Below are 27,405 nucleotides of genomic sequence, written 5' to 3' on the forward strand. Positions count from 1 at the left end.
GCTCAGAAACATATGAAATCAATATTGTATAAATTTATTGTTGAAAATTTCTTAAATCAAAGAATATACAATTTTCAAATTGAAGACATACATTCCAAATAGTAGCAAGTGAAATTTTGTTATATTGGTGGGCTCTCCCTTGTTCCTAACCTACTAGGTGGATACAAAGGATACTCTTATTAAAGCAAAATGCTCCACTACCAGCATTGCTCCCTGTCCTAAGACTTCTTACCATTCTTACTCTATATCCCACTCTTATCCCCACCCCTTAATTGCTCCTATGTTTGTCTTTTTCCCAGTCCCACCTCCAGTTCTTGACAGAGAGAAAAGAAGCAAGCGCAAGAGCCTGGAAGAAATCAGGTATCCCCTGATCCCCCCAGGTCTCTGAGCCCTCAAGCTGTGCTCCTGTCTCCAGACAAGGCCTTCTCTTCCTTAGGCCAGGGGCTCAGAAGGCTTCAGTAAGGCAGCAATAACTCTGTTATTTACTGTTTGCTTGATTGCTCACAGATCAAGGTCAATTGATCATACTGAACACAAAGAACTCCAAATACTGCCCCTGGGTTCTTCAGGTAAAGGAAAACTGGGGGTGGGGTGAGGGGTGCTTTATGATTAAGTCAGTAGTAACCGCAACCATCGCCTTGCTTACCTGTACAACACATACTAACAACTCTCAATTACTCCTAAATCATTTGTTTGGCTTTAGGAAGGAAACAAATTTTCCTTTTCTGTTTTGGTCAAGTAATGACTATTTTCTTTTCCCAAGGCTATCCTCGGGCATGTTGGGTATGAAAGACAGCCAGCCTAGTCTTAAACCTCTGCCTTGATAAACCTAGACCTGCATGGGCTCCCATAGTTTTTGTAATCCAACAGAAAATTTTAAAAAACCAAAAAAAACTCTTTTTCTTATTTGGAATTCCAAAAGCACATGAGTCACATCATATGTGCTTGCCATTGCAAACAGGGAAAATATCATGACCATACAGTGTTCACAATTCAGGCCCCAAGTCACACCCCCGCCCCCTCACAGTTGAAGGACACTGTCTCATGACACTCAACAGTCAGCTTAAATGAGAGCTTCACCATTTGACAACTGCTCAACCATCTGCCATCACTGGGGAGTTTCTGAGACCCTGAGAAGGGGCAGAAAAGCTTACCACACTTTTCCTCAAATGTCCTGATACAGAAGCAGCTTGTAATTTCACACCAATGTCAGGTCCTCAATATAAGATTTATAATTGTAGGTCAATAAATAAAAAATACATATTCTATAAGAGTCTTTAGTATCAAGAGGCTTGTTTTGGGTCTCCTTCAAGAGTGACTTTTTCCGGCCCACTTCACCACACAAAGGCAGCTCGCTCTCGTAACATGCGGACACCAAAGCGCTGCCATTCTCGCTGATAGATCCATAGTTCCTGTGTCGTATCCAAACAAGCCAGCACTGCCCCCCCTTTCCATGCAATCAGCCGGGGGTCCATGTCCTAGAGCAGTGATAAAGACATGTCAGCACTCACACACAAGACATACACTTAATAATTTATTTGAATTTTGGGGTGGAAAAAATCCTGCTGAGTCAAGAACTAATAAGTTAGATTTTCAACCTATGCTAGACCCCTGAACTTACATTACAGGTGTCTTTATTTCAGCTGACAAGAGAACTTTTTAGTTTTTATTACTGAGACTGCTACTATTCACTATTATTACACAGTCATCCCTGAAGGCAGAATATATGTAAGAAAATAAGTAACTTTTAAGTTTGAGTAGAATAAATATATCCTACAATCTCTTCCTCAGGATTAAAATTAAGAACATTCCCAGGAATTGTCCATGAGATATAATGTAATATAGGCACAATCTGTTTCTCAATTACTAGGCTTGTATTTCCAGACAGTTCAAGCCTAAAAGATTCTTAAAGATCACCTGGTCCAGGGACCAGCAGCAGTTCCTTAATATGAGAGAGATCACAGCGGAGTTGTTCTGACTGATGGTGTGACATGGGTCAGTCTTCCCCCTGCTCCACCATCCTTCCCAAGGCAGAGTCAGCCCTGCTAGCTTCAGAGAGCACAGCAGGGACTTAAACCCAGGAACCTAGTCCCCCTCATCCAAGCTCCTTTCCCCACACCTGTGACCTGCTGTAAGTAATAATTCCACTTGACCCAAATCCTTAAGAACTCCCAGGCACAAACTTATGACTTCTAGGATTTTATCTGCCCACACACATTAGAATCAGAAATAATCAATGCTGATTTCATTTGCATACAGTTTAACCTGCACCATCAACATACCTTAGGCCTTGTGATTACTTCCACATTTTCAATAATTCGCCTGAACGAAGGTGGCATTTTGTTGAGAATTCTGTGCTGCAGAAATTCTTGTGCTTTATGAAACATCAAACCACCTCCCACCACCAGGATGGAGCTGTACATCTTCTTTTTGGTATCATCAGATGCTGCAAAGACAGTGAAAGCCCTTCCCAGCTTTTTCTCCGTATGTACCACCACCCTCGGCCAAAACAACATCATGTCTTGCTTGGGTAACTTTCTCAAAGTTCTCTCTAACCTCTCCTCAACAACGCAGCCAGAGTAACCTTGCCAACACAAATGTGAGCAGGTTGCTGTCCCTACCTTGCTACTTGCAGCATGAACAAAATCTCTAAGGGGGCCTAAAAAGTCCAGTGTGGTGTGTACTCAATTCTCTAGCTTCATCCTCACACCCTGTGTCCCAGCCATTCTGGCCCTCATAGCCTTCTTCCTCAGCCTGGAATGCCACCCATCTGACTGGCCAGTCAGATCTGCCCAGATCTCTGTCAAGTGGCTCTTCCCCAAGGAAGCTTCTCTGACTTCCACCCTCCACAACTCCCCCTATGGAGTAAAAATCCCTTATTAAACCCCTCAATCAGCACCCTTTAGTTCAATTTTGTTGCACCTGCCAGTTATAATTTCACATTTGTGTGGTAATTTGCCTTATTTTGGTCTCCTCCAACAAGGCCAGGAACCAATGCCCAACACCCAACAATGTAAGCACAAGGCAGGTGCTTGACTGTTTTTGAATGTTATGCAGCACTGCACAACCATAACCTAGTTTGAACCTATTCCTTTAACTGCTATCTCTCAGCTTCCCCCAATGTGCTTACAACAGCAGTCTATGCTATGAAGGATGGCTTTATCCAGGCCCAGTGCTTTCCCTTCAAACAGCGAGATGGCAGTCTTTCTTGACATCAGAGCAGTGAGGGCCTCCTCAGAGTCATTGCCAGCCATCAGACAGTCTCCCTGGGAGGATCCCAAATCCACCTCCTGGGAATGGAGTCTTTCTGGAAGATCAGAGGACTGCCCACGAAGATCTCCTTCAAATCCAATGGGTTTGGATGCAGACTTTCGGTCAGCAGTAGCTTTTGCAGACTTTAGATCAATGAAAAGGACAATCAAGTAGATGATATGATTAAGACAGAACATTGCCGATGTTCTCCGGCTATACCTCCCGCCACTAGATCAGGGGGACCCCTTGTAGTACAAGTTTCCCCAGCTAGGTGAGTGTTCCAGGAACCCATGTGTATCAGTGTGCCAGCTGGTGTTGTTGTGAGAGGTTGCATTTAGCTTCAGTGGATTTTGAAGACTCTTTCAACACATCTGCCCGTTTCATGATGGGTGACTTACAAGTGCACCAGCCCATACCGCACTGAGTGTTCAGCAGTGTTTGACAAAACACGTCATGGTCCTCGTGCCTCACCCTCCCTATTCACCTGATCTCACCCTGAGCAAGATCAATTTTGTTTGTTTTCCTGATGAAAAAAAAATCCTCAAAGTGAAATGTTCTGTTGATGTGGATATGGAAAAAGTGAAACAAAAAATGGCAGAAACACAAATAGGCATCAAAATTGACTAGTTCAGAAACTGTTTTGAGCAGTGAAAAAAAAAGTCTTGATAGGTAGGTGTATTGAATCAAATGGAGAGTACTTTAAAGGTGATTGAAGTTTAAACACATAAGAATAAATACACAATTTTTTATAAATAAATTCTGGGTTTTTTGCCCCCCCCCACCCATACACTACTATACACTAAGTCCTGAGGGGGTAACCTTCCCCTGCAAAAACAAAACACCTTAGGCGTGATGCAGAGAGGAAATACATCAGAGTATACAACCACCCACTTGGGAGTGAGGGGTGATGGACAGAAGAGGATGCACTGACAATTTTAAAGGAGTCCCTGGCAGGGAAGGCAGGTCTCAGAACCTTAATATTATGGATTAGAATTTAAAATTGAGATGTCAAGTGTAGACAAGCTTTTCTTCCCTTGAATTGAGTTTTTAAGTGGAGTATTTTAGTGGAATTCTTGAGCCAGTGACTGTTACAAAATTCTCATTTCAGACCTTTTCTAATCACTTTGTGCCCCTCTTTGGGACAGGGAAGAGGACTAGAAAACACTTACAGCCCTCTTCCCTCCACCATGAGCTGCTGTTTTATTAGCAGGTAATAACCTGCCCTTGCATTAGACTTCCTGTTACTGGGATTAGCATTGGACAAAGAAATCTAGCTTTTTGCCTATGCCACACACCTCTCACATATTATAATTAAATATAGGTGAAATTTTACTAGAAATATTAACTATGGATGAATATTCAAAAGTAATTCCACTAATTTAACCTTTCAATGTGTGGACTGGTACTCTGAGAATTAAATGAATACCTGCTGAACAAAAAAATCTGTCATCCAGATTTCAAATTTAGATTCTATCTAAAGCTCTAAAAACAGTGTCAGCCCTGGCTGGTATGGTTCAGTGGACTGAGCAATGACCTGCGAACCAAAAGGTCGCTGGTTCGATTCCTAGTCAGGGCATAAGCCTGGGCTGTGGGCAAGGTCTCCAGTGGGGGTGGGGGGCGCACAAGAGGCAACCACAAATTGATGTTTCTCTCCCTCTCTTTCTCCGTCCATTCCCCTCTCTAAAAATAAATAAAATCTTAAAAAAAAAATAAAAACAGTATCAGCTTTAGGATGCTGTCAGAAGGCAGTGACTGCAGTGATCTATTAGTTATGGGCAAACTTCTCCTGTGTGGATAAAACTGTCTGCCTGTATACCAGAATCCCCACAGACCTGTTCTTGCTTGCTCTGTGTTGCCAGCAGGTAATGTTCATCATGAGGATCTTCAGGATCACCCTGGGATCTGTGCTGCAGAGTTGTCATCTTTTGTCCAACGATTCCAAAGGTTGATGGATAAAATAAAGCCATTGGAGCCTGTGCATGGAAGAAAAAGAATGGTCAACCCAAGATACTGTGTCTTGAAAAAACTGACCCATTAAATTTTGTTCTTCCAAAAAGCAAAACTGGCTGATTAGATCCTAAAAGTTAGATTGTATACTGTTCTTTTTTGGAGCAGTAGCACTATTTCTTTCACGCAGAGAGGCAAGAAAACTCATTTATCATCTAACTGAAGTGTGATATGACACCAGAGACTCTCAAAGTAAATGCATAGTACGTAGTAACCTACTTTATAATTACCTAATAAGAATGGAACCTCTCTCTCTAAATGGCTAATCACATAGTGGCTAATTGCAAAGATGTCCTCAGATTTGTTCTAATTTGGGTTAGTGAATAATCCACAACCAGTTCACATTCTGACCTCCTGAGGTTTCCAGCAAGTAAATAGTCCCTCAGTCTGAGCCTGGCTGGCTTTCTTTCTACCCATGCAAATATATACCCATGTGTTACCTGGAGTTTTTCATCTCCTAATCGAAACTGGTAAAGCAGGGCAGGGGAATCTGGATGTCGAATCTGAAACTCATGGTCCTGAAGCCCAGAGATGTCCTGATTCCAGGAAAAGATGCTGTCAGTGAATCAGTAAAAGTGCATGTAAACTCTTCAAATTACAATTAAGCCTACCACCTAAACCTCACCTACAAAAAGGCTTGCTACCACACCCACTAAAACTTAAGAGTTCAATGCTAACTTGCTTTCTTTTTAACACTTGTGAAATATCCAGCACCTGCATTTATTGTTTTCTTCACTATTGATAAATACTAATACAATGACCCAAATCATTAAACAAATGCTCTCAATAACTGAGGAATGTTACTTAGTCTTATATTTTTTAAGTTTTTTTATTCAGAAGTGTGCTACCTGAAAAGGTAAAAAAAAAAAAGATCTAAAACAGAGTATAAAAAGGTAGCAACCCAGATACGGCAACGATTAAATGGTGACTGTTCACAATACTAAGAAAGTGCTTCAAATGATGCCATTTTATTAAATGCCTGTGCATATGTTTTACCTGCTACTATTTGTGGGATCCATTGAAATTGCCTATAAACTACAGGGAATGTTGGGAACAAGGAAATTAAGAACTAAATTTTAACCTTAATAGACAAGAACCACATTGTAGCTGAAAAGAAATGATAAAAGAGACAAAGTACAGTCAAAGCAAACATCCTGTGTCTAGCAGACGCTCTCCCCTGGCTAGGCTAGATAAGCAGTGCTTTGTAGTTTTTAATGAGAAAATAGAAAACTAGCTAGCTAGAGCCAGGAGATTACTAGGTTAATGAACAAACATCCTGCCTTCCCACCTTATGAAAGAATGCTTGGTTTGAAATTCCCTGCGCGCGGTCTTTGTAAGCGAATTACTAACTGCCACGTCTGCTTCTGTATAGCGCTTGCTTGCTAGCTTCTATAAAACCCCAGTAGTCTGTAAGCCAGGCGCGACTTCCATTTTGGCGGCTCTGCGTAGCCGCGAGACTACGGTCTCATTTGGGAAGCTCGCCCCTGCGCAGGTAAAACTTGGCCAATAAAGTTGACATCAAACTGATCTCAGTCTTCGGAGATTTCTTTCGCTCGCAACTTGGATACAACATTTTTGGAGGCCCCAGCGAGATAGAAGGCGAGTCTTCGGAGGCTGAGAAAGTGAAACCCGGGTAAGCTTGCCGCGGAATTTGGTTTGGGAGTCTAGACTCACTAGAGCCGCGAGGTGGTAGGCGAGACGTCGCGGTAGTCCACCCGCGGGGTTCTCAGGAGAGGACGCTCTCGAGAGCCGGAGCTTTTGCTCCCGCGACTAGGGTCGCATTTGGTAATTGATTTCGGTTTGCGCCGCGACTAAACGCGCCAGCGAAGCCTGTATGCGGAGAGACTGAGGTGTGCCGCGGCCTGAATGTGCGTGAGTGGAAAGAGTGAAATGTCAGTTAAGTGGTTATGAGATAGTAGAATCACATGCCCGGAGTGAGAGACCCTTGCTGTGTTCAGACCCTTTTTTGGTCTTGTCTTTGTTGCGTGGTTTGTCTTTGTAATTACTGCTTTAATCCTAGAAGCCCCATACCCAGCCCAAGATGGGACAAGGAGGCTCCACCGCGAGTACGGCCCTGGAGTGTTTGCTAAACAACTTTTCTGACTTTCAGAATCGCGCTCGGGGCTACGGAGGTCCTCCACCCGACCCAGAGACCCTGCGAACTTTCAGTGAACTTGAGTGGCCGACCTTCGACGTGGGGGTGGCCCACGGAGGGGACTTTTGAGTTGCCCCTCCTGTTCGCGGTTCGGCGGGTGGTGTATGCGACCCCCCCACCCAGATCAGATGGTCTACATAGATGTGTGGGTAGACATAGCCACTGATCGTCCGGGGTATATCCGCCGGTGCCAATCTAATGGGCGGGGAAAGAAAAGGGCTCTCTGTGTGGCAATGGCACCCAGGCAGACTCTTCACTCCCAGATCGGGAAGGGGTGCCGGCCTCAGCAGAGACAGGGGAACGGGGGGAAGGGAGGAAGTTATATCCTGTTCTGCCCGAAGTACCAGAAGACCCGCTGTTAGCTCCCTCCGCTCCTCCCCCGTATCGCCAGCCCCTGCCAGACTCCTCGGGCGGAGGGAGAGAGGGAATCCAGAGCCCTCCTCATACCCGCGGTGGTGCACAGTATGGGGGTGCAGGTTTGGCGCCAAAATCGGATAGCGCCGCCATTTTGCCACTTAGGGAGGTGCCACCAGCTCCGGACGCCCGTTACATGCACCACCGCGGCTGGTTTATGTCCCCCTTCTCTACTAGTGATTTATACAATTGGAAGCTGCAGAATCCCCCGTTTTCTGAGAAGCCGCAGGGATTAATTTCCTTGCTAGAGACCATATTTAGAACCCACCAGCCAACGTGGGATGATTGTCAGCAAATATTGCAAACTCTGTTCACCTCGGAAGAAAGAGATAGAATAATGAGGGAAGCTGTCAAAGCAGTTATGGGAGAGGAAGGAGAAACTGCGGTGGGAAGGAGGGAAGTGCAAGATATGTTACCTGAGCAGCCCCCAAATTGGGATCCCAACACGAGTGGGGGAAGGGATGCGCTCCTCCAATACCGCCGGGCTCTGTTAAGGGGATTGAAGGCAGCAGCCAAGAAACCAACAAATTTTAGTAAAGTTAGTGAGGTAGTTCAAGGGAGAGAAGAATCCCGGCTAGTTTTCTAGAGAGGCTGATAGAAGCCTACCGGGTGTACACCCCATTAGACCCACAGGCCCCTGAGAACAGGCGGCTTCTGAACATTGCCTTTGTGACCCAGGCAGCTCCTGATATTAGAAAGAAATTACAAAAGATTGAAGGATTTGAAGGAGAGAATATTAGCAAGCTCGTAGAAATTGCTCAGAAGGTGTACGTGAACAGAGACGACCCAGAAGTAGGAAGGGCAAAAGAAGTAGCAAAAATCCTGATCGCGGCCCAGGCAGGCCCACAGAAAGAAGAGAGGAAAGAGAAAGCCAAAAGGCCAGCGGCCCAGAGTAGACAAGGACCAATGTGCGTTCTGCAAAGAAAAAGGGCACTGGAAGAAAAATTGTCCTAAGCTGAGGGCAAAAGAGGCCAGCCCTGCAGTGCTGCTTCAAACCTTAGACTGACGGGGCCGGGGCTCCATACTCGTCGGCTCCCAGGAGCCCATGGTCACCTTAAATGTCGAAGGGAAGCCAGTAAACTTCCTGGTCGACACGGGAGCCACCTTTTCTGTCTTGAAACAACCACAGGGGCAAATTCAGAAGGCAACCACAAAAATTATAGGGGGCAATGGGTAAGGGTGAGGCATACCCCTGGACGGCGGCCAGAATCACCGATCTGGGGGCAAGGGACCATCACTCACTCCTTCCTAGTCATTCCAGAATGTCCGTTCCCGTTGCTCGGGAGGGATTTGCTGCAGAAGCTCCACGCCACTATAAGCTTCGAGCCAGAAGGAACATCGGAGGAGACCCGCATGAAGGTGACGGTTCCCCTATCCGAAGAATATCTGCTGGCGGTGCTTCCGGATGGCGTGAGGAAGGGGAATGAGGCCCTCGAGAAACTGCGGACGCAGGTACCAGGGGTATGGGCAGAGACAAACCCGCCCGGGTTGGCTGCTCACCAACCGCCGGTACTGGTTCAGCTGACCAGTGCGGCCCAGCCGGTCCGAATTAGACAGTATCCCGTCCCAGCAAAGGCCAGACAGGGGGATTGCGGGGCACCTGCGACGGCTACTAGAAGCAGGTATATTGAGAAAGTGCCAGTCGGCATGGAACACCCCCCTTCTCCCTGTCCAAAAGCCTGGGACCCAAGATTACCGACCGGTCCAGGATCTACGGGAAGTAAACACTCGGGTTGAAACAATACACCCCACTGTGCCAAACCCATATACCCTCCTGAGCTCGTTGCCCCCCAACACATACCCACTATTCTGTTTTGGACTTGAAAGATGCCTTCTTCTGCATACCCTTAGCCCCCCCCCCAGAGTCAGGAAATATTTGCTTTCGAATGGAATGACCCCGACAATGGACTAATAGGACAGTTTACCTGGACCCGGTTGCCCCCAAGGGTTCAAGAATTCACCAACCATTTTCAATGAGGCCCTGGGTAAAGATCTCCAAGAGTTTCGGAGGACCCACCCGGCGATAGTCCTCCTCCAGTACGTGGACGACATCCTGGTGGCGGCTCAGACACAAGAGGAGTGTGAGACCGCCACACTGGACCTGCTCCAGGACCTCGAGAGGATGGGCTACCGGGTGTCAGCCAAGAAGGCCCAAATTGCAACCCAAACCGTGAGTTACCTGGGATATGACTTGAGAAAAGGACTGAGGGCCTTGTCAGACCAACGGATCCAGACGGTCCTGCAGATCCCGGAACCAACCACCAAAAGGCAAGTACGAGAATTCCTGGGGGGCTGTAGGCTATTGCAGGTTGTGGATATTGGGTTTTGCAAACATAGCAAGACCCCCTGCATGACCTAACCAGAGGTAGGGAGGACTCCTTTACATGGACAGAGGAAGGAAGACAAGCCTTCCTGGCCTTGAAGGAGGCCTTAGTATCAGCTCCAGCCCTAGCCCTGCCTGATCTAACCAAGCCCTTCCAACTATATGTCGCTGAGAAGGAGGGTACAGCCCTAGGTGTACTGAGTCAGACTCTAGGCCCATGGAAAAGGCCTGTAGCCTACTTGTCAAAGAAACTGGATCCTGTGGCGTCAGGATGGCCGGCCTGCTTAAGGGCTATTGCAGCCACGTCCCTACTAGTTAAGGAAGCAGGCAAGTTGACCCTGGGGCAGGACATCCAGGTCATAGGAGAGCATTACATCGAACAGGTCCCTACGGTCCCCTCCGGACCGGTGGCTGTCTAATGCGCGGCTGACACAGTATCAGGCACAGCTGCTGAACCCTCCGGCGGTACAATTCCTCAAGACTACTGCCCTGAATCCCGCCACCCTGCTGCCAGTACCAGACTCCACTGTGGTCCACAGTTGTAAGCAAGTCCTCGACACAGTAACTGGCTCCCGCCCAGACTTAAGGGATCAGGCGTATGAAAAGGTAGACCTGACCCTCTTTACTGATGGGAGCAGTTTTATCAAGGATGGACAGCGGTATGCAGGGGCAGCAGTGACCACAGGAGATAAGGTCCTGTGGCAAAGGGCACTACCTGCCGGGACCTCTGCGCAAAGGGCGGAACTGATAGGGCTGACCAAGGCCCTAGAGATAGCTGAGGGAAAAGTTGCCAACATTTACACTGACAGCCGCTATGCTTTTGCCACAGCCCACGTCCATGGAGCCATCTATAGAGAGAGAGGCCTCCTAACCGCAGGAGGAAAGGACGTTAAAAACCGTGAGGAGATTCTCTCTCTCCTAGAGGCCATCTGGTTACCTAAGAAAGTTGCCATTATTCATTGTAGGGGCCATCAGAAAGGAGAATCTCCCATAGTAAGAGGAAACAGTCTGGCTGACGCTGCCGCCAGAGAGGCCGCTACGAGTGCAGAGAGTAACTTGCTCCCTTTGATACCTCAGCCAGAATTGCCCCCCAAAACCCATGTACTCTACAGAAGAGGAGCAAGAAGGAACCAAATTAGGAGGAACAAAAGAATAAGAATGGATGGATAGTACTCCCAAGTACAAAGTTATACCTACCACAAGGAGTATTAACAAAAATTGCCCAGGACATTCATACTAGCACCCATTTGGGACAGAACAAACTAGAACTACTAATCAGGAAGCATTATCTAGGACCACACCTAAAGAGAGATAATCCACTCCATCACCTCGCGGTGCAAGACCTGTGCAAAGGTGAACGCCCAGAACCAGAAATTGCCCCGTTTCGTGAGGCATCGGGGAAATGCCCCAGGAGAACTATGGGAAATTGATTTCACTGAGATGCCCAAAGGGAAGTCAGGTTATAGCTATTTGCTAGTATTGGTGGATACATACTCTGGATGGGTAGAAGCCTTTCCCACTAGGGGAGAGACAGCTTCTACAGTTTGCAAGATCCTGGTGAGAGAGATTATACCCAGATATGGGATACCTATAGCCATAGGATCTGATAATGGTCCGGCATTTATATCTAGAATCTCACAAGAACTAGCAGATAGACTAGGTATCAATTGGAAACCCCATTGTATTTATAGACCTCAGAGTTCAGGGCAAGTAGAAAGAATGAATAGAACACTAAAAGAAACCTTAATAAAATTAAGAGAAGAGACCGGCGAAAATTGGGTAGAGCTTATCCCTTTCGCCCTCTTTCGGGTAAGATGTACCCCCTATATTAAGGGTTGGGCACCTTTTGAAATATTATATGGACAGCCAGTGCCTTTGATCCCTAAGCTGACCACAGAAGAGATAGAAGTTACTAACTATAACTTCCTCAAGTCCTTACAGGCACTGCAAGAGATCCGGAGTGAAGTGCGTGCCTTCCAACAAGCCCAACGCCTGGAATCAGAAGGAAAACAGAAAGAGAAGTCCGAGCAGCCGGAGCCTGGACAGTGGGTATGGATCCTTAATCATCGGAGGGGAAACCTGGAACCTCGCTGGACAGGACCATATCAGGTACTGTTGAGCACACCCTCCGCTGTACGAATAGCGGAGAAACCCTACTGGATCCACCTGTCCCACATTAAGGCAGCCCAACCACTTGAAGAAGAAGAACCCCAGACATGGCGGGTCCGTCGGGACCCAGACAAACCCTTAAAACTCTCTTTATCACGTATTTGAGACTCCTGACTATTAGTAACGCCCTAAGCCATAGCCTAGAGCAACAAGAATGGGTGCTCATAAGAACTGCTGATGGGACAGTAATTGCCACGAACTATACGTGGGGAAATGCCCCAGTTTACCTAAAAACAGACTTCTCTAAGTTTTTTGCTGACCACTTCTGTGACTCTGATGTAGCCTGGAGGAACCATGCCTCGGAGGACGGACCCCTCGGAGATAACCTCCCATCATCCTACTCCCTGGGGTACGGGGCCGGCTGTAACTCAGCCCTAAAGAATAGAAACCTCTGGTTTAGCCCCCATTATGGATGCCCTGAACCACCACGAGGACGACGCGGGACCTGTGGTTACCTGAATGATTATTATTGTAAGTCTTGGGGCTGTGAGACCTTAGCCAAAGATTGGAACCCAGGGGGGGGGAAAGACAGATATATCACCCTCGACCAAATAACGCACCAACCAAATAAAAATAGTGCCAATTGTGCCAACAATAATTGTAATCCGACAGTCGTGACCGTCCTAAATCCAAGTGATCCGGACTGGACCAAAGGGAGAACATGGGGATTAAGACTATACCTTTCAGGCACAGACCCAGGAACTTTCTTTACAATTAAACTGCTGCCTACCCGCGGGAGGCCGCTACTGAGGGGAGGTGCAGGGAGATTACCACCACGACCACCAAGGCCGGCCCCTTAGCCCAGGAGGAGGGGGTCCCCTCAGCGGCCCCAGCACCCGCAGAGGTTAGTACCAGCCAGAGTGAGACCAAGAGACTATCACAACTAGATGACTCAAGACCTCCCCTGGGAGGTCGAGACCCCTATGCTAAGAAACCGCACCATAAGGGAGAGTCAGCATTAAGCCTGTTGGAGCAGGTATTTCCTTACTTTAACAGCACCCAGCCTAACATAACTGAGTCTTGCTGGCTTTGCCTTAGCCCTCGACCCCCATTCTATGTAGGTTTAGGGGTCAATATCACCGGCGAACGGCCCAGAGCAGAACCCCTTCCCACGAGCGGCCCGGTAAGCAGCTTGCAACAGTGTGAGTTTGAAAGTACCCTTACATTAGCTGAGTTCCATGGGCAAGGCACTTGTTACTTGCTAGCGAACTATACCCTGGCCTCGAACTACAGCGATTATTGCCTCAACCAGGTGTATCTGCCGGCGGATCCTAGCAATTTAACTATCACAGTAGCTCCAGAAGGAGTATGGTTTGTCTGCACTCAAGGTATCTTTAAGTGCCTAATACCTATTAACCCTGAGCTTTGTGTTAGTGCTTACATCATTCCCCAAGTATACCTATATGGAGGAAACCCAGATTTTCTGATACAAGTCCCCTCCCGAGTCAAGCGAGTCCCATTGTTGATTCCCATCGTGGCCACCATCGGAGTCATAGGGTCAGCCGCGGTAGGGGCCGGAGCATTAATTCATGGAGAAAATAGTCTTAGAACATTATCACAAACTTTCTCTAAAGACCTCTCCTTGCTCCAGGAACAAGTAGAATATTTGGAACGTCAAGTAGACTCCCTGGCAGAAGTAGCACTCCAGAACCGAAGGGGGCTGGACCTAGTCTTCCTACAGCAAGGAGGAGTATGTGCAGCCCTAGGGGAAGATTGTTGCTTTTATGCCAACCACTCAGGAATTATTAGAGAGAGTATAAAAGTGCTCACGAAACGCCTTAAAGATAGAGAACAAGAAACTGAGTCATCCTCCTGGTATTCTTCCCTATATAGAACCTCACCCTGGCTAACCATGCTGATATCAGCCCTAGCTGGACCTCTAATTCTCCTCCTACTAGCCCCTAACCCTAGGACCAATAATTCTGAAATAAGCTTTTAGCCTTTATTCAGAGTAGGATTGAAACAGTGAAACTCATGGTCTTATCTCAGCCCTATACAATCCTCCCGCAAGAGGAACATGAGTCAAGGGTTTGACGAATGAAGAAGAGAAGGAGGGAATGTTGGGAACAAGGAAATTAAGAACTAAATTTTAACCTTAATAGACAAGAACCACATTGTAGCTGAAAAGAAATGATAAAAGAGACAAAGTACAGTCAAAGCAAACATCCTGTGTCTAGCAGACGCTCTCCCTGGCTAGGCTAGATAAGCAGTGCTTTGTAGTTTTTAATGAGAAAATAGAAAACTAGCTAGCTAGAGCCAGGAGATTACTAGGTTAATGAACAAACATCCTGCCTTCCCACCTTATGAAAGAATGCTTGGTTTGAAATTCCCAGCGCGGTCTTTGTATGCGAATTACTAACTGCCACGTCTGCTTCTGTATAGCGCTTGCTTGCTAGCTTCTATAAAACCCCAGTAGTCTGTAAGCCAGGCGCGACTTCCATTTTGGCGGCTCTGCGTAGCCGCGAGACTACGGTCTCATTTGGGAAGCTCGCCCCTGCGCAGGTAAAACTTGGCCAATAAAGTTGACATCAAACTGATCTCAGTCTTCGGAGATTTCTTTCGCTCGCAACTTGGATACAACACTATTCATCACACCTAAAGAGTTACCTTCATCCTTTATCAGGATGACCAGGGGCTACAGAAAGAGATATTTGCTAAACTCTCTTGGGAAAAAAGCATTCTTCCAGAGCCAGAGCCACATCTGCACAGCTTCGACCTCACCTAAAAACTCATACTCCTTAGGGCTTCAGCTTCAAGGCTTTATCAGCTTAGGCTGAAAGGGCAGCATGATACTGTTCAAGTTTTCCTGAAAACAAAAATAGTCCATTGTTATTTGGCTCCCACCTGATCTAAATGACAAAAAGTTTCTTTTAGGTGCTGCAGAAGAAGGCAGTCCATTTTATTTGTTAACTGGCATTCTCTGTAAGGGAATCCAGCTCGCTGCATCAACCAGTAAAAACATCTTGATACATCAGATCCTCCATATGCCAGACAGAGCCTAGAGTTAAGAGGAAAAGCAGATGGGTAATGTCAGTTAAAAAGGTACAGAGAGTGATTCAAAAACTCAGTTAGGCACAGTTAAACAGCAAGATTCAAGAAATGTCTGACAGGAATACATTAAAGAAAGAACGGATGGATGGAAGGCAGAAAGGGAACTCTAGAATAAACCAGTGGTAAGGCACCTTGAAGCAGTCATACTGTCTGCAAAAAATATCCAAGAAACAGAAAACACACTATTAAATCCAGCTCATTTCCAAGTCAATATGTTCACCATTTGATAGTTGTTTGCCTATGTACATTCTCTGGTATATAAAGGTGACACCGTAAGACAAACTTATGGGAGAAATCTGAGGATACTACCCACTAATTGAACATGTCTACAATTTAGAAAGACCACTGCGACATTATTTTAGTGGTTGGAGACCTGAATCCAGTGTTTTCTCCATACCTTGGGAACCACTGGCATCAGACAATGCAAACAATGAGTGAGCCATAACTCATTCTGGGTTATAGAATGCATTGTAACTTGGGATTAACCTTTCTCATAGATTTACTGGGACCTCTTTTAAATCTGTTTCTATACCTTAAGATTCAAACTACCTAATGTAAGGGACATGGAGAATTAAAGCACCCTGAAGAAGCCACCCTGGGAGTGCAAAATGCTACACAGAGGCCACGTGTACACTACCTGAGTGTTTACCTGTGTTGGGCTTGTCTCTGGAAGGACAAGCAGCAAACCTGCTCCTGATAGTTATTTTATAACTATTCTGGTTAGTGGTGACAGACACTTGATCACCATAAAGTTACTCACTGAACACGAGTAACTTTATGGTGTTCAACGACTAACTTTTTTTTCCCCTTTCTTACGACAAGAAAAGCAAATACTCGAAATGCTAGCTAGCTAGGGAACTCAAATCTGAAAACCTATTTTCTCCTATGCAACTTGCCAAAATCAAGCTTTGTTGTGCATGATCAGTATCTCTAGGCTGGCCCACAGCAAAAGACACAGAGCTAACCTATACACTTCGTCTGTGGGACCGCACAGCACACTCTAGGACTTTTAGGAACTGCTGATATGAACTTATACTACAGTTTCAAAGAAAAAGGTAAAATCAGTTGTATATAGCCTCACCAAACTTTGCACTTCCATAATCTTCCTGGTGTCTTATGCAAAATTTGAAAATGTAATTCCTGTAAGTAATTTCTTTCTAACTTGTGATGCTTTATAGTTGAATAAACTGTGAGGGGAGAGGGATGGGGAATGACACCTCCCAAGTCCTTTACCGAGTATTTCGATGGGAGACCCCATCCTCCACACAGCACACACTTGTCTTCTGGTCCCCAACATCTACAATACATGTGCTGCTTAAACCACTTCCAAAAGTGGCACACACAGACTCCTGATGGACCACGATTCCTAAAAAACAAAAGGCAGAGGAGCAATCAGCTGCAGAGCAATAACTCTCCAAAGACAAATAATCAACTAAAATCTAGGAACCTCTGGGAAGATATTCACACACTGCTGACCCTCTCAAATAAGCATTCCAATAAAGCAGTGAACTGCATTAACTTTGTCAGTAAAAAAGAAAAAATCTCCGACTTCTGGCCAAGATGGAGGTGTAGGTAGACACACTGTGCCTCCTCGCACAACTAAGATAGGGACAACAACACTTTAGAAACAGAGTAACAACCAGAACTGACAGAAAACTGAACTGTATGGAAGTCAGACAACCAAGGAGTTAAAATAGACACATACATCCAGACTGGTAGGAAGTGCAGGGTTGGGCAGCTGGGCAGAGAGGGGTTGAGGCACAAAAAGCAGTGGCACAGGGTGCATAAGGCATCCTGGGCAGGCAAGACTGCAGTGGGCGGACCCTGGGCGTGTAGGTGGCATATGGCAGACCCCGGGCGCAGGGTGGCAACTGGCAGACACAGCAAGGCGGCGATTGTGAAGCCAGTCACTGTGCGCAACCCAGGGTCCCAGTGCTGGGAAATAGAGCCTAGAAACACTGATAGAAAACACCCATGGGGGTTGAGGCACAGGGAAAGGCTTCTAGCCTCACAGGAGAGTTCACTGGAGAGACCCACGTGGTCCTAGAACATGCACAAGCCCACCCACACAGGAATCAGCACCAGAAGGGCCCAGTTTGCTTGGGGGAAGCAGCAAAATGGACTGAAGTACGACAGAGAGTGGAGCAAGTGCCATTGTTCCCTCTCGGACCCCGCCCCCACATGCAGCTTCACAACCCAGCAACTGGGTTGCCCTGCCCTAGTGAACACCTAAGGCTCTGCCCCTCATACAAAACACGCGGGACCAGACCAAAAAAAATGGCTCAAACAGAAGAACAGATCAAAGCTCCACAGCAAATACAACTAAGTGACTGAGAGATAGCCAACCTATCAGATGCACAGTTCAAAACACTGGTGATCAGGATACTCACAGAACTGGTTGAATTTGGTTGCAAACTAGATGAAAAAATGAAGGCTACACTAAGTGAAATGAAGGAAAATGCAGAGGGAACCAATAGTGATGGAAAGAAAACTGGGATCAAACGATTTGGACCAGAAGGAAGAAAGAAACAACCAAATAGAAAAGAATGAAGAAACAAGAATTCAAAAAAGTGAGGAGAGGCTTAGGAACCTCCAGGACATCTTTAAACGTTCCAACATCCGAATTATAGGGGTACCAGAAGGGGAGGAGGAAGAGCAACAAGCGGAAAAGTTATTTGAACAAATAATAAAGGAGAACCCCCCCAATCTGGCAAAGGAAACAGACTTCCAGGAAGTCCAGGAAGCTGAGAGAGTCCCAAGGAAGTTGGACTCAAGGAGGAACACACCAAGGCACAAATTACATTAGCCAAGATAAAAATGAAGGAGAGAATTTTAGAAGCAGCAAGAGAAGGGGACAGTCTCCTACAAAGGAGTTCCCATCAGACTGTCAGCTGATTTCTCAAAAGAGACCTTGCAGGCAAGAAGGGGCTGGAAAGAAGTATTCCAAGTCATGAAAGACAGGGACCTACATCCAAGATTGTTCTATCTAGCAAAGCTCTCATTTGAATGGAAGGGCAGATAAAGTGCTTCCCAGATAAGGCCAAGTTGAAGGAGTTCATCATCACCAAGCCCTCATTATATGAAATGTTAAAGGGACTCATCTATGGAAAAGATAAAAAATGTGTACAGTAAAATGATAGCAAACTCACAATTATTAACAACCACACCTAAAACAAAAACAAACTAAGCAAACAACTAGAATAGGAACAGAACCACAGAAATGGAGATCACATGGAGGGTTAGCAACAGGGGAGTGGGAGGAGGAGAGAAGGGAAAAGGTATGGAGAATAAGTAGCATAGATGGTAGGTAGAAAATAGAGGGAGGGCAAGAATACTATGAGAAATGTAGAAGCTAAAGAACTTGTAACACATGGTCATGAACTAAAGAGGGGAATGTGGGTGGGAGAGGGTGTGCAGGGTGGAAGGGAATGAAGGGGTAATGGGACAACTGTAACAGCATAATCAATAAAATATATTAAAAAAAGAAAAAATCTCAATTCAAATAGGTTTCACAGGAATATCAGACATACCTGAAAAACCCATCTTCATTAGAATCATATTCACTAATTCTTTCACATGCTGTTTATTATAGATATCAGGAATTAACAAGATGCATCTGTAATACTAAGGAGAACAAAGAAAAATCATTAGATGGTTAACATTGAAGTCAGATCAAAATAAATTTCACACCTGTCTTCAGAGATACATCTATAATACTAAGAACAAAGAAAAAAAGAAGAAATGGTTAACACTAAAGTCAGGTCAAAATTTCACACTTTAAAGCAGTAGAAGCAATGGTCAGAGGCCCAAAATAAAAGCTCAAAACTTTCTATCTTTTGGGTTTTATGAGAAAATAGAGAATGTTGACTTTTTTCTTTGAATTATTTAACACTTGTGAAGTAAAAATAAAACTGATGTGTCTGAAAAGGCCCAGAGAGAAGGCACAAACATGAGCATGTGCTGTCTGCAGAGCAGGAGAGACACCAAAAAAAAAAAAACGAACAGGACAAGAAAAAGAGAGAAAGCATTAAAGGAGAATTCAGTGAGTATATCCTCAACACTTAAAGCTGAAAGTGCTTCAAGGACCCTATATTATAAACAGCTCAGTAATGTGTACTTTTATTGACCAAGATTCTTATTAAAGATTATCCAAGTAACTGGGAATTTGAGCTTACCTTTAAATCTTTCAATGGAATTTCCAAGTATTTTTGTATTGCATGAGACCATATTACTTCAATATCTGCCAGAACAGCTGTGAGGGAGCCCCCAGGTCCTGGGTGAATATTTAACTGACCTCTTCTAATAGGCCAGTGAATATTGTAACAGTCCAATGGATTAACATACAAGGCCTAGAAAAGATGGAGAGATAAGCATGTTGTTAAAACTCTTCTCTCAGGGTTTTCTGGATTCAAGCTCAAAACTCTAAGGCTAGAAATTATCAATAACACTTGCTGAACATTCTAAATGCTGAGGGTAGAGTATCTAATACTTCAAGAGCCAGTCTGATTATCTGGTCCTCAAAGTAGGATTACAGAATGCTTGGACACTATAATTGGATGGCAAAGTAAATGAATTTTAAAATTAGGATCAGGTTTTCTTCTTCCATTTCATTATAAAGATGTTTCCTACCTCTTCTCCTACCAAAAACTCAGGGTGATGAGATGTGTTTGTCCATTTATTTCCGGAACAATGATCTAAAATTGCAGGTCGTATCTGCTTGTTGTAGGAACGTGCCTGAAACAAAAGCGCATCACATATTCTCTGAATTTACGCAAGTAAAAAAAGGGGTAAGTGTAGTGTGAGTCATCTTTTCTCCTTTCCCTCAGAACCAGATACAGTGGCAAATTTTAATCACAAAGCCAAGATATTTGGGGAAATACTGACTGACTGGTAACAAAAGGATTCTCTTGCCCTATTCCACAGTCTTGATTTTTCCTGTGATTTTTAACATTTTAGGGCTGTGATTCACAGCCAGTCCAAAATTAATACTGCACTCTACCTAAAGCTGAACACAAAATTTACATCAACTCATAGGAATCCCTAATTGTTATTGCTTTAGCACATTAAAAAACAAATGTGGTAAGAATACCACTTCCCACCAAGGTCCCAGAATTATACACTGAAGACTCTCAAGTAAGCTGTAAATTTTATCAACTTGTGGTAAGAAATACCACATGATAAATTATTTGGTTCACCTAGGCATTTGTGACACTGATTCAGGTACACCATAGGTGGTTATGAATTATTTTTCTTCCTTTTTAAAGAAAATCCCTTCTTGCATTTGCAAATTAAATAGGCAGAGCACACGAATGGCACTGTGATGTAATAGCTGTGCTGAAAGATTAAATTGGAAGAGTTTGAGGTTGAACCTGTTCAGGGGACACAGGAATCCGTCTTGTACCATTTGACATCTTTTTAGACCAAATCGCTTGATCCACCATTTTAAGACCATTTTGTCTTTGTTCATTACTTTCAGGTTTCTAGGAAAAAAGAATTAAAGATGAGCAGTGCAGAACTTAGGGAAAAGGGAAGGCAGTCTGGCAAACTACTAACGCAGCAATGGGAAATGCTCCCTTGTTGACAGGTAGTGTTTCCTTAATCTCTACCATATGTATTACTCTCCAGAATTCAAAGTGATCTGCTTATTATTTATAAATTTAAGAAGTCATAAAAGAACCCTCACTATAAACCAAATATTTGAAAAAATCTGTAACTTTGAGTGACTTTGGGTTCACAAAAAATTTTCATAGCACTAATCAGAGCACAGCTACTTTTACATTTACAAAGTACTTCACAGATGCTCTCATAGGTTTACATCATTTCATGTTTACGATTTTATAACGTTAAGAGTCCTTCATGTGTTGCTTTGCTTAATCGACAAGTGTTCAAGTAATTTTGATACTGCAAAAAATATATCCATAAATTTTTATGTGAAATGTTATTTTACTTTCTTTCAATAATTTTTCTCTAAAGTAGAATTGTAAGAATTAGAAAATGGAACCTTAAGGCTTACTATCAGAAGTACAGAGAATGTAAGTTCCTAAAAACATCCTTGATTTAAAACTTAAAAGTGGATTACAATGTAATATACACATTTGCACCTATCACAAAAAATTTTTCCTGATAATTACCATTTGCAAAATAAGATAAAGTAAATGTTTACTGTACAGAAACACTTTTTTTTTGGCTTGGCTGGTGTGGCTCAGTGGATTGAGCACTGGCCTGAAAACCAAAGGGTTGTTGGTTCGATTCCCAGTAGGGGCCCATGCTTGGGTTGTACACCAGGTCCCCACTAGGGAGAGCAAGAGAGGCAACCACACTGATGTTTCTCTCCCTCTCTGTCTCCCTCCCTTTCCCTCTCTAAAAATAAATAAATAAAATCTTTAAAAAATACATTTTTTTGCCTTTACATTATGATTTGACTTAAGATTACAATAAGTACTTATTGTAGCAATTCAATTTGCTTATGAGTGAAAATGAGTTTATTTTAAACTCTAAGTATCTGGAAGAGAAAAAACAAAAGTCAGTTAATAGAGACCAGAATATATCATTTAAAGTGAGTGATAATTCTTCATTCTGTACCTTCCATAAAAAATCACATTCAAGCCCTGGCTGGTGTAGCTCAGTGGATTGAGTGCGGGCTGTGAACCAAAGTGTCGCAGGTTCGATTCCCAGTCAGGGCACATGCCTGGGTTGCAGGCCACGGCCCCCAGCAACCGCGCATTGATGTCTGTCTGTCTATCTGTCTGTCTGTCTCTCTCTCCCCCCCCTTCCCTCTTTAAAAATAAATAAAATATTTTAAAAAAGAAATGCAAGAGATAAACATTAAAAAAAATCACATTCATCAATACCCAGTTCACCCTGGAGGGTTAAGAAAATTAAATTTACTTTTATTACAATTATTTACTTATAATAAAATTGCTAGTTCTGATGAAAAATGATTATTTGTAACCCTGAATGATGCTATTATTCTATTATTTTTTACATAATTTATTTTTATTTATTTACTTTTAGAGAGAGGGGAAGGGAGGGAGAAAGAGAGGAAAAGAAACATGTGCCTGAGAGAAGCATTGATCAGTTGCCTCTTGCACGCCCCCAGCTGGGAATCTGGCCTGCAACCCAGGCATATACCCTAACTGAGAATCAAATCGGTGGCCTTTCAGTTCACAGGAATCCATTGAGCTACACCAGCCAGGGCAAAAAAATATGTATTGCTTTACAGTAAACATTTACTTTATCACCAGCCACTTAAAAACACAAGGCTATGAAGATGTTTATTCAAGTTGATTGCATATGCTTGCATGTCTAAGCCTTCCCAAGGAAACAGTCTTGGGATTTCTCTCCAGGTCTGCCATTTCCAACTTACATTTAGTCCCTCCCTTAGGAGCCAGTTGTCCTTGTACAGGGGCTGCCCTTGTTGTTTGTGTCTTCGTGCAATGACGTGAGGAATGCTGGCAGGAAGTGTGTCTGTGGCTCGACCAATCCTTAAAGTTGTTGAACCTGGATGTATGACAACGATGAAGTTGCTCTGGATTTGCTGCAAATATAAAACAGGTGTGTGACTTTAGTAAGTAATATGCAGGTAACAAGTTAAATAACATATAGATAAAGGATAGACTAAGAAATTAGTTTCCTGTAATGGTCATTAGACCCAAAGGTTTCAAAATAATTCAGTAAAGGGAGTTCTTTGAGAAGCATCCAATTACTGGTCTCTACCTGAATATAAACTCACTTTATAGTTTCTTGTTCCCAGGATCTAACTCATAGTACATAGCCCAACAAATATTTGTTTAAATGAAAAGAACCATAACTATTCAATGCAAATTAACCCATTGGGCATTTCTGTGCCAGGCGCTGAGAGTCCAATGGTAACCAAGAAAAAGTCCCCAAAATCAGAGAACTTTTCATTTACTAGGGAAGACAGTTAAACAAGGAATGAGAGTGTAGGGAATACCATGAGCAGTGGAGTGCTAGGTTTCCAAAATCAGAATCACCTAAAGATAGTTGTAAAAAAAAAAAAAAAGATCCTAAGCTTTCACTACAAATTCTGCAACTCAGAATCTCTAAAGAGAGCACCTAGGAATCCAGTTTTCAAAAGCTCCTGACGTGATTAGCATAACCACTCAGGTTTAAACCCATTGCTTGAACAGCTAATGGAATATATTAATGTAAAGTTACAATTATTACTTTGCAATACTGGAAAGTAAGGCTTTATACATCAACCACTTCCCAAGTGTGTGCATAAATTATATTTTGGTTACTTTTTAAAAAAGCATTACACTTTACCATTGTTGATTCTGTGTTATTCACCTAATCTGGCAAGAGACTGGGAATGAAAAACCAGAGTTCACAATTCTATCCTCCTAAGTCAGAAAACTTTGCTGCATTTCAAAATTCATTCTTGGGAGGTGATGAACAGGGACTGACAAAGTAGTGCAAATCAGGACAGTGGTTGACTGCAAACTTTACTTTGAGATGATAATTGTTTTAGAACTGAAATTCTCAAGAGGGCAGAATATAATCTGAATCACTTGGGGAACCTTTACCGTGTAAACTTGTTGAGGGACCCACAGTTTCAGTAGGGAGTGGGGGAAGGAAAAAGGGACTTACAATCCCTTTGACAACAGGATCCCTTTGTTAAGAACCACCATGCCAGCCTGACTGCTTAGCTAGCACCTATTCTGTCCTGTGCTTGAAGCTCCAGTTGGGTCTTATTGGCATGTTTCCATTCAAAATACTTCTGTACTTGAACAACAGACCTCCAAGAGCAAGGCCCTGCCTACTTCTCTAGTCTTACTCTAGAACCACTTCTTTTTCGGTCAGTACATCCTACATGCCATTTTCTGGATATTATGGTTTAAGATGAGATACAGTTTAACAGTACAGGTGCCGCAGAGGCCATGGAAAACCAAAGAGTGTTATACAACTGACTGAAGTTAAGGAAATGTTGCTATAGTGATTAAGGAACCAGGCTCTGGATTCACACACCTGGCTTCAAATTCAGACTGTGCCACTTTCTTGTTCTGGATGAAGTTCCTACCTCATAGAATAACTGTGAAGATTAAACAAGTTAATGAGCAATCATAAGCTCAGAGTGTGGCTAGGTCTTCCAAAGTTCTCTACTGCCTTCAGAAATGGCTTACATGACGTTCATCATATGGCCCCTGCTAAGATCTCCAGTCGTATCTGTTGCTCCCTTACTCCCTCCATTCCATACATCCTGATCTCCAACACTTCATGCCCTCTTAGCCTAGTTCTCTTCCATGCTATGCTCTCCCTCCTTGAGGTTTCCCTTCCCCCTACCTAATTTTTAATCCTCCTTCAGATCTTAGTCCAGATGTCACTTCCTCTGAAAAAACCATCCCAGATCATTGGGGCTGGAGGAGGTACAGGCTGTTGTGTGCCCAACACTTCCTTTTGGTCCTCTCCACTAGTGGATCCCACACGTGCTCTGATACCAATGGCCCCACCCCCAGCACTCCTCCCAGCCTCACCCTCTGGGTGGGAGAATCCTAGAAGGTGGGAACCAGTAAACCCTCACAGGCCATTCAGTCTGCCCCCTCAACTACTTAAGTGGAGAAACTGACCCCTGTGCAACAGTAATAACCACCCAAGGGCTTACCATGTGTCAGGAAAGTGGTATGTACTTTACAGCTGCCTGGCCAGTTGGGCATATATACTTAACACATCTACCAGGAACCTACCTCAGAGATGTCCAACAAGAAATTCTGAGCATTTAAACACCTCCTGATTTCTGTTGTGAATTTTACATTACCTTTGTCCATTTTCCTATGGGAATGCTGGCATTTTCTTCACTGAGTGTTCATAATATTACATATAAAGGCCCTTTGCCCGCCATGTACTGCAAATAATTTTTCTGGTATGACTTAATCTTGTCGTTTTTGAAACACACGGACCCAATGTCTATTTAGACAAATGTCTACTCTTCATTCCACTACCTGAGATTTCCTTAACAAAGAAAAGGCACGAACCTCTAACTACCCCTTACCAAATAACCGCAGATACTCTCAGTGAGCCAGGCCAGTGCTAAACTCTATGTGCCACCACTAAAACCTCACCCATTTGAGAGATGGGTAACAGTCCAGTCCTCGTTTCAAAGCCGGGGAAGCTGGGGGTCCAACAGAGGCTGGAGGAGGACGGGGGCGGGGACACGCAGTTCTCACCCAGCTTGCAACAACGCAGGAGGAAATGAGCAACCCCTACACAACCCAAGACCAAGGGGGCCCGAAGCCTTCTGTGGGTTTCGACCTCCTCCTCAGACCGGAATGCGGAGGTCCGAGGCCAGGGTGCAGGGCCCTCGCCAAGCCCCACTAGAGCCCGACCCTTAGTACTAACCTCCTGCAGCGACTCGGGCACCAGGGCAGGTACGATGGGCCGCTTCACGCCGCGCTGCTCCTTTTCCTTCTCCCCGCCCTTCTCCTTCCCATTCTCTGCGTCTCCCTTCTCCGCCTGGGTCATCGTGGCCGCAAAACCCCAGGAACCTCTTCCCTCCACCGGCACCACACACTCCGGCAACAGGTGGTCCCCAACGCAGGCGCTGTCTCCCCGCTGGCTGCCCACAGTCAAGATGGCCGACAGCCTTGCTTGAGAACTCCGGAAACAGAGGGGTGGAGCCTTCCGCTGGGGGTGGGGTTTCAGGGGAAGCGGGAGAGTGGGAATTAAGTGGATCGTGCTGCGATCTGTTTTGGCCACAGCAGGCCAGCAATATTAGGTACTTAATTTTTGTTTTGAGCGTTTTGATTGACCAGCCAATAACCAGCATCTCATTTCGTCCTCACACCTGCCTCTCCTGGATTCCCAGACACCTTACATACATTAGTTCTTTTATTTCACTGGTCCTGCTCAGTCCAGCCTGATGTTAGGGTTCTCTGATGCTAGGTCTCCTATTTACACACTTTTTGGGTGACGTTACTCAGTTTCGTAGCTTTAAAGGTAACTCCCAAATACATACTTATAGCGTGGACTTCTCCCTTAGATCCAGATTGATATATGTGGTATCTCCCCATGGATGTCGACAAGGCATTGCAAATTTAAACATGTCCAAATTGTAATTCCTGATGAACCCCCACTTTTGTGATTTCAGTAAATGTTACTTTGATACCATCCCCATACTTGTAAATGGATACAACGATGTTTTTATCTCAACACTTTGGTTTCAAAGCCTGTTAAACACTGGAAGTAGAATTATGTGTATTATTCATTCTGAAAATAAATATTTCAGTGCTTCTTACATGCTGTCACTATTCAAAATATTGGGGTAAAGGACAAAATCTCTAATTTCATACAGCTTCCATTCTGGTAAAAGAATGTTAGTTACCAGCATTCAGAGGGGGATTAAAGACAAGACAACCGTTTAGATTTCATATCTGTCAAGATAGCATTGAAGTCCATATATTTACAGACCACCTGGCAAATCTTCATTTTGTAGTTGTTGTGTTGGTTGTGGATTTATAAATACCCTGGTAATTTTATATGGCAGTAAATCAAACACCTTGTATTAAAGACTCATGGGACAAATATGTTTCAAGATAAAAATTAACTCAAAACCACAGATATTATATGCATATACTGAAATAAATACAATGTGATTTATTTATAAGTGAGAACAAATTAACAACGAACACTTTCAGAAGCTGAAAAAGGTAACACTAACAGTACTAAATACACAGCCTTTTAATTTTCTTCAAATTCAGAGTTTTAATTATATAAAGATGACAAGTCACTTTTGTAATCTAGAAACATTTACTTATTAAAACTATATTAATACTTTCATAAACTATACAAAAAGTTAATGAGACAAACATGTATTTATAGAACTGCATGTCAGTCATGCCAGATCCCTGCAAGAGAATTCCCAACACGACCTCATTTGTCTGTGAAGACACAGAGTAGTTCTTGTTTAGACGTACACATTCATCTACTTGTCCAGCATGGTCAGCCCTGCACTACTCGATGGTTTCTTTCTGTTATGAATGTGCATGTCCAGTTGTCTGCTTCTTAGAGCAGACATTTA

General features: G+C 44.1%; 1 protein-coding gene across 2 annotated transcripts; it reads right to left on the reverse strand.

The window, feature by feature from the left end:
* Nucleotides 1–13: 13 nt before the first annotated feature.
* Nucleotides 14–25,995, reverse strand: ACTR8 (actin related protein 8). Of its 2 annotated transcripts, XM_045832508.1 has the most exons (13): nt 25,728–25,993; nt 22,738–22,908; nt 20,741–20,851; nt 20,001–20,105; nt 19,547–19,720; nt 18,902–18,995; nt 16,605–16,737; nt 15,165–15,318; nt 5,700–5,795; nt 5,085–5,225; nt 3,131–3,395; nt 2,283–2,446; nt 14–1,478 (listed from the first exon to the last, which is right to left on the reverse strand). In XM_045832508.1, exons 1-13 carry the CDS (start codon nt 25,848–25,850, stop codon nt 1,335–1,337), a joined length of 1,875 nt encoding a protein of 624 aa, XP_045688464.1. In that variant the 5' UTR covers nt 25,851–25,993; the 3' UTR covers nt 14–1,334. The 2 variants fall into 2 exon arrangements, with proteins under 2 accessions (XP_045688464.1, XP_045688465.1); XM_045832509.1 differs by lacking the exon at nt 20,741–20,851 and having other exon boundaries at nt 25,728–25,995.
* Nucleotides 25,996–27,405: the final 1,410 nt, after the last annotated feature.

Source organism: Phyllostomus hastatus, unplaced genomic scaffold (assembly GCF_019186645.2).
Source record: "Phyllostomus hastatus isolate PE091 unplaced genomic scaffold, TTU_PhHast_1.1 phas_contig_16, whole genome shotgun sequence".
In the NCBI taxonomy this organism is placed as follows: Eukaryota; Metazoa; Chordata; class Mammalia; order Chiroptera; family Phyllostomidae; genus Phyllostomus; species Phyllostomus hastatus.